Consider the following 8,259-nt stretch of genomic DNA (forward strand, 5'->3'; position numbering starts at 1 on the left):
GGCTCAGTCTGACTTTGGTCCAACTGGCAGCTCAAAGGCCATGTTCATCCAGCAAATCTGTGAGGCAGAACTCTTCTCCATTTGTTTCAGCTGAGTTTCAATGCTGAAGCAGGCAGGCAGCACACGGCACAGTGAGTAAGACTATTATAGCTTATGGGAAAAATAGGGAGTCTTAAAGTTGAATTTGAAGGTTTCTGCACCCTCTACAACTCCTTTTCATGTGTTTTTTTGTCAATCAGGGAGGTATCCATTGGCTATTTTTGGTGTGATTTTCCTGGCAGTGGTCATCTTGAATATAAAACAATCTTTTTTTCTAAAACCTCCATCTGCCTCAGAATTCCTCGTTTTTGCTTAATAACAACAGGGATGAACCCCTCAAGCCTTTGTACCCCTATATTATGCCAGGTTTGCGATAGATGGTTGGCCATGTCCTGCAAAGCATGTCCCACAAAGCAATGGTGCCTGTGGAGTAGGGGTGGGAATCTCAGGCTCAGCCTCCTCCAAGTCCTCCAGAGCTGATGATCCACAGGAGATACATTCCCAGGGGAAGACCTTTTCTAAAACCATCTGAAAGTACATTGCAAAGCACAGACACGTGGGAGCTGTGGAGCCCAGGAGGACTGGCAGGGGGGCCCTGCCAGGGTCCTGCAGGGTCTTTGAGACCACCAGTCTAAGGCTTCACTTGAATTTTGTGAGCATAATGTGGAACACCTATTTGAACTGGCATGGGCCCTCTGTGTCTGGGAAGAGAGGGAGGAGGTGGGGGTCTCCGTTCATCAGGCATCCTAGCCAGTTGAGGACACAGAGCTGGAACAGAAGGTTCAATCTGACATAGCCTGGGAGGATGGAAAGTCTGATTCCATACCACTATTATCCTAGGATAAAGTTTCCCTGGCAGAGTCTAGCTCAATGCAGGAGATCAGTGTCAAGAAGCAGCAGTGGCCCTGGACCAGGGAGATGACTCCATGGTGTGATGGCTTTTCAAAGCCTCTGCACTTCCCAGCATTATTTCTGCTTCACTAGGAGAAATGAAACTGGAAGTTCCAGTTCCAGCTCCTTCGCCTCAGTGCACAGTAAGTTTGCTTTCCCTCACATCCAGACATCAGTAAGTTGATCACGGACCACTGAGAGTCTCTAGATGGGTCCCTGCAGGTGGCTAAGGCCATATCCAAGATTTACCTAATGGCTTTGGATTTCCAGGAGCTATTTATTCAGCCAAAGGTGGATTTGCTGGTGGCACAGGTCACCAAACGCACCTCCCTGCCTTCTGAGGGTGGTGTGATGTTAAAGGACTCACAGGACTATAAAGTGAACTTGCTCCTCAAGAGGCAATTTGAAACTGTAGCCTTAGGGATTAAGGTGGCACAGGTGACTTCCTTTATGGCACATAGTTGCTACACACGACTGTCTCGAGCATTAGTCCCTAATTGCTCCTAAGGGTGAATTATATAGCAGATGCTCTATATGATCTCATCTGAGTTATGTGCAAGGCATTGGCCTTTGCAATCTCTGCTCAGTGGATGCTCTGGATCATTCAATGGGCAGGAGATTCTGCCTCTAAAACCACACTGAGCAGGCTCCCCTTTCAGAGACAGATGCTATCTGACAAGGGTCTGGATGACCTGATGGCAAGCATTGCAGACCATCATCCCAAGGCTTTACTAGACAGCAGACCCCAGGCGGCTCAGGGTCCAGAAAGGGGTAATTTTTGAGGTTCTCAAAGATTCCATTCCTCTGCAGCTAGCCAAGCAATGCAGCAGTTATTTCAGGGATCATGTCGGAGGACCAGTGGAGGCAGGAGACAGCAGGCCATGGGCTCCTGCTTCTTTCCAGCCTCTAAGAAACACCAGGGCAGGGGTTGAGCTCTCCAAGATAGGGAGAAGGCTGTCAGCCTTCTGGCTGTCTGGGTTCAGATTGGCACAGACCGCTGTGTCTTGGAAGTTGTTTGGGGCAGTTACAAAATCAAGTTCAGACCACTTTGAGATTCTCTGGCTGGTCGACCGGAGAGAACCCTCTGAGTCATGGCAACAGTGAAAAAGTTACTGGATCTTCGTATCATAGAGCCAGTCCCGGATGCCGAATAAGGCTCAGGCAGATACTCCTTATACTTCATCATGCCAAAGAAAGGCTCAGTAGACTGGAGACCAATTCTAGACCTCAAGGCTGTCAATGCAGCTCTGAAGGTGCTGCACTTCCACATGGAGACTGTTTGGTCGGTCATAGTGGCAGTGGCGTTGGGGAAATTCCTCGTTTCTCTTGACTTGATGGAAGCTTATCTCAACATTCTCATTTTTCTAGCCCAAGGTGATGGTGGTGGTGGCAGTGTATCTCCATAAGGCTGGGATTCAGGTGCACCCATACTTGGACGATTAGCTCATCACAGCTTCATCCAAGGAGGAAGGCAAACAAGTAGTTTCAAGAGTGGTACAACTTCTCCAAGACTTGGGACAGATCGACAACTTCAAGAAGAGCCAGCTGGAGCCAACTCAGCAACTGGAATACCTGGGATTCATGTCTGGCACAGTTTTGGGCCAAGTCTTTCTTCCAGAGCTACGCAGACTGAAGCTCCAGAAGCAGATATCAGATCTGCTCCAGAGGTCTCCTCACATGGTGTGACACATAGGCATAGAGGTGGTCCCTTGGGCGAGAGCACACATGAGATTTCTCCAAGACTATCTCCTCTTGTGCTGGTCCATCAGATAGACTTGCTTCAGCAGCCGCTTCCATGGTTGCCTGTAGCTAAGAGCAGAATGCGGTGGTGACTGCAGAAAGCTGCCCTGTCCAGGGGCTTGCCTCTTCACATTTAATCCTGGCACACATTAACAACTGTTGCCAGGCTTTACATCTGGGGAGGTCATTGTAATTGTCATTCAGTGCAGGGTCATTGGCCACAGGCTCAACAGACATGGTCCATAAATCGCCTGTAACCGGGAGCCATTCAACTAGCACTGCAGGCAGGTGTCATTTTTTGCCCTATCTGAAATAATTGGAAATGTGTGCATAATTAGCAAAGAATTAAAATGCAGACAAGCAAATTCCATTTACAGCACTACATTAAGTGGTTTCAAATGACCAGATTTTCTATGCCGCTTGAAACACTGCTTTGTTAATAATTTTGTGTTTGTCTTATAATAACAGATAAATCATGAGGACATTACAGTATCATTTGTGTTCATGCCAGAGTAGTACAGGCAGAACGATGAAGGGCAATGGTCCTTGTAAGCCCCAGAGCTTTATATTTCTATTGTAAATGTGCTAAAATGAGAATAAACATAATTTAATATCTGTGATATGCTGTGAAAAAATATTTACCTAACTTTAAAGTCAATGCATCCTTCCTCGGTTTTAACATGTGGCATCCCTTGTGCCAGCAATTTTTCAGGGTTCATGGGGGTGTCCGGCAGGAGGGATTGGGCATCTTTGCGGGTGGGTTGACAGGTTCCCCGATTCTCTAACCGGTCCAATAGCGTGGGGTACCCTTGTCTCAGCACAGATACAGTTAGTGCCTCCTATGTAGACTAAGGCCCTCTTTTACAAAGGTGCGCTAAGCGTTTTAGCGCGGATTCAGTGCACGCTAAATCAACGCATGCGCTAACCGTTAACATGTCCATAGGATAACATGCACGCGTTAGCATTTAGCGCGTTTAGCATGCATTAATATTTAGCGCGTGCTAAAAAGCTTAGTGCACCTTTGTAAAAGAGGGGGTAAGTGGACCCATGCCAATTGCAAAATTGTTGATTAGTAGTTGCTGTGTTCTAGCTGCTATACAATTTTCATGCCCATTCTCTACCCATGCCCTACCTAGTTACATCCCGTAATACAAAATACCCTTAAAGCATACATTAGTGCAGTGTTTTTCAACCTTTTTTAGGCAAAGGCACACTTGTTTCATGAAAAATATCACGAGGCACACCACCATTAGAAAATGTTAAAAAATTTAACTCTGTGCCTATATTGACTATATATAAAGTAATTCTCTTGAATAGGAATCAAATAAACACAAAGAAAGTATTTTATAATGCTGCCACCGCCAACAACACCGTTGGCGGCGGTGGCACTCAAGTGGCTAAAGAGCCGCAGTTTGCCGGCCTAGAGACAACACTGGAGGGTGGCCAGCTGTGCACCCCCTTGGGACGTAAACCCGGGGTGGGGCAGACCGCCCCCCCCCCCCTGGTATGCCACTATCTGTACCTCACTCCCTCCCTATGACCAAAAATTCTCCTTTCTTCTATTCCCCGTGTACACAACCATCTCTTTCCCTCCCTTCCTCTCTCCAAAGTCCATGCCTTCTGTGTCCAAACACTCATTCCCTCCCCCACCTCAGCATCTCTTTCCCTCCCTTCCTCTCTCCCAAGTCCATTTCTTCTGTGTCCAAAAAACGCATTCCCTCCCCCACCTCAGCATCTCTTTCCCTCCCTTCCTCTCTCCCAAGTCCATTTCTTCTGTGTCCAAACCCTCATTCCCTCCCCCACCTCAGCATCTCTTTCCCTCCCTTCCTCTCTCCCAAGTCCATTTCTTCTGTGTCCAAAAACGCATTCCCTCCCCCACCTCAGCATCTCTTTCCCTCCCTTCCTCTCTCCCAAGTCCATGCCTTCTGTGTCCAAAAACCCATTCCCTCCCCCACCTCAGCATCTCTTTCCCTCCCTTCCTCTCTCCCAAGTTCATGCCTTGTGTCCAAAACGCACTCCCTCCCCCCTTTTGTGTTCCGTGTTTGCTTCCCAGCCCATCTTTGCAACTTTCTCAGCAAAACGAAGCTCAAGCCGCAAGGCTTGTCTTCTGCTTCCTGCCTGCCCTGCCGCGCACAAATAGCCGAACGGAAGTATTCTCCGACGTCAGCGCTGACGTCGGAGGGCAGGCTTTGCTTAAGCCCTCCCTCCGACGTCAGCGCTGACATCGTGGAACGCTTGCGATCGGCTATATGTTAGCTGCAGGGCAGGCAGGAACAGAAGACGAGCCTCGCGGCTCGAGATGTATTGAACTCCGCGGGTCCCCCATCCAGCTCTCTCCTGTCCATGTGGGGCGGACCGCCCCTCTCCCTAGACTTGTGGTACTGCCCTGATGGCGGCCCTGACCATACGGCACACCAGGCAACATCTCGCGGCACACTAGTGTGCCGCGGAACAGCGGTTGAAAAACACTGCATTAGTGCATGCTGATTCTAAAAATACAGCAAAAGCGTTTTTACGACAGAAGTTAATCTGCATAAAATTTCATGTTAAATGTCTAATATACTTTAGTAACAGGGTCCCTACATTTGTTTTTGAACAATATCAAAATGGGGTTTCAGACTTTTTCCATAATAAGGATGCCAACTTCTTCAGGGCTAAGACGTGGGTATTCTGGATCTTTTCAGAGTTTCCCAGGATTGGAGGTAGAAATTTCTGGCTTTACAATAGATCTCCTGTAGCCACCCTCCTTTTTTCAATAGTTGCTGTTTACTTTTCTTCTATTGTATGTTCTAGATTTTTCTCTTGGATCATCTCAATTTCTTTAAATTATGTGCTCTTATGGAAAATCATCATTTTTGTTTGTTTAGAAAATATTCATCCTCTCGGTTATCCTTCTCTTTTGATTGTTCTGTTACATATAGCATGAATAGTGTGTGTTAACTAGAAATTTATTTTAAACCCCCCCAACAACTTTATGTTCTAGGACAGTGTTTTTCAACCTTTTTTGGGCAAAGGCACACTTGTTTCATGAAAAAAATCACGAGGCACACCACCATTAGAAAATGTTAAAAAATTTAACTCTGTGCCTATATTGACTATATATAAAGTAATTCTCTTGAATAGGAATCAAATAAACACAAAGAAAGTATTTTATAATGCTGCCACCGCCAACAACACCGTTGGCGGCGGTGGCACTCAAGTGGCTAAAGAGCCGCAGTTTGCCGGCCTAGGGACAACACTGGAGGGTGGCCAGCTGTGCACCCCCTTGGGACGTAAACCCGGGGTGGGGCAGACCGCCCCCCCCCCCACCCTGGTATGCCACTATCTGTACCTCACTCCCTCCCTATGACCAAAAATTCTCCTTTCTTCTATTCCCCGTGTACACAACCATCTCTTTCCCTCCCTTCCTCTCTCCAAAGTCCATGCCTTCTGTGTCCAAACACTCATTCCCTCCCCCACCTCAGCATCTCTTTCCCTCCCTTCCTCTCTCCCAAGTCCATTTCTTGTGTGTCCAAAAACGCATTCCCTCCCCCACCTCAGCATCTCTTTCCCTCCCTTCCTCTCTCCCAAATCCATTTGTTCTGTGTCCAAAAACGCATTCCCTCCCCCACCTCAGCATCTCTTTCTCTCCCTTCCTCTCTCCCAAGTCCATTTCTTCTGTGTCCAAAAACGCATTCCCTCCCCCACCTCAGCATCTCTTTCCCTCCCTTCCTCTCTCCCAAGTTCATGCCTTGTGTCCAAAACGCACTCCCTCCCCCCTTTTGTGTTACGTGTTTGCCTCCCAGCCCATCTTTGCAACTTTCTCAGCAAAACGAAGCTCAAGCCGCGAGGCTTGTCTTCTGCTTCCTGCCTGCCCTGCCGCGCACAAATAGCCGAACGGAAGTATTCTCCGACGTCAGCGCTGACGTCGGAGGGCAGGCTTTGCTTAAGCCCTCCCTCCGACGTCAGCGCTGACATCGGGAAACGCTTGCGAGTTAGCTGCAGGGTAGGCAGGAACAGAAGACGAGCCTCGCGGCTCGAGATGTATTGAACTCCGCGGGTCCCCCGTCCAGCTCTCTCCTGTCCACGTGGGGCAGACCGCCCCTCTCCCTAGACTGGTGGTACTGCCCTGATGGCGGCCCTGACCGTACGGCACACCAGGCAAACATCTCGCAGCACACTAGTGTGCCGCGGAACAGTGGTTGAAAAACACTGTTCTAGGAAAAAGAGCTGCCTAACTATGGGCATTTTATTTATCTATACTGTTCTCCCAGGAGAGCTCAGAATGGTTTACATGAATTTATTCAGGTACTCAAGCATTTTCCCCTGTCTGTCCTGGTGGGCTCACAATCTATCTAATGCACCTGGGGCAATGGGGGGATTAGGTGACTTGCCCAGGGTCACAAGGAGAAGTGTGGGTTTGAATCTACAAACCCCAGGGTGCTGAGGATCTAGCTTTAACCACTGCGCCACACTCTTCCCCATTTACCCTGCTGGCCTGCGAGGCTTGTGTAAGGACAGAGCTTTCAGGGATGGGGCTGGGACAGGGATGGAGATAGATCCCGCGGGACAGGAACAGATTTGTCCCTGTGTCATTCTCTATGCTAGCCAACCCATTTGAACCTACAACCCCAGGGTGCTGAGGATCTAGCTTTAACCACTGCGCCACACTCTTCCCCATTTACCCTGCTGGCCTGCGAGGCTTGTGTAAGGACAGAGCTTGCAGGGATAGGGCTGGGACAGGGATGGAGATAGATCCCGCGGGACAGGAACAGATTTGTCCCTGTGTCATTCTCTATGCTAGCCAACCCATTTGAACCTACAACCCCAGGGTGCTGAGGATCTAGCTTTAACCACTGCACCACACTCTTCCCCATTTACCCTGCTGGCCTGCGAGGCTTGTGTAAGGACAGAGCTTGCAGGGATGGGGCTGGGACAGGGATGGAGATAGATCCCGCGGGACAGGAACAGATTTGTCCCTGTGTCATTCTCTATGCTAGCCAACCCAGGGGGAAACAGCAACAAAACAACATAGCAGTAATCTTAACCAATAAGTGGAGTTTCTGCATCTGTTTCTAGTATTAATATATAGAGGGGTGCAGGTTTAATGCAATACTATCTGGATTTTCAGACGTTACACACTATGTTCGTATTCACTTTCTGTATTTTAATATACCTATGATGGAGTGATATTTCATGGTAATAATGTTTTATTTATCTTTGTTTTTACAGCAATGGCGATATTCTTACACAGCTTCGTACTACATTTATGATGTCGAGAATGGGTCAGCATTAAGATCTTCTAGCATGCTGTTATACGCTGTTGAGTAACACTGCACATCCAGTGACTTTTATTCTGTTTTATTTCAGTTATGCTGTGACAAAAAATGAACTGCCATCATGATATTCAGTGCATAATCCTGGTCACCTGTAGGTCATAAGCTGGTTAGTGAATTGTTATTACAGTGTGAAAATAATGGTGTGCTAAATAAATTCTGATTGCTTTGGCTTCGGTAATGATGAGCTCTTGGGGGCAGGGCAGTAGCCACTCTGTAACAGAGTATAGTTATGAAATTCTCTAAATGAAATATTTTGTAATCTATATAAGAA

General features: G+C 47.8%; 1 protein-coding gene across 1 annotated transcript in view; it reads left to right on the top strand.

Annotated features, from left to right (window-relative positions):
• The window catches only part of FAP (fibroblast activation protein alpha), a 201,779-nt gene that overhangs the window by 26,242 nt on the left and 167,278 nt on the right, over positions 1-8,259 (top strand). Inside the window, exon 6 of the mRNA XM_033944547.1 lies at positions 7,882-7,934. Within this exon, the coding sequence (XP_033800438.1) occupies positions 7,882-7,934 (53 nt within the window). The remainder of the gene's footprint in view (positions 1-7,881; positions 7,935-8,259) is intronic.

This window comes from Geotrypetes seraphini, chromosome 5, assembly GCF_902459505.1.
Source record: "Geotrypetes seraphini chromosome 5, aGeoSer1.1, whole genome shotgun sequence".
In the NCBI taxonomy this organism is placed as follows: Eukaryota; Metazoa; Chordata; class Amphibia; order Gymnophiona; family Dermophiidae; genus Geotrypetes; species Geotrypetes seraphini.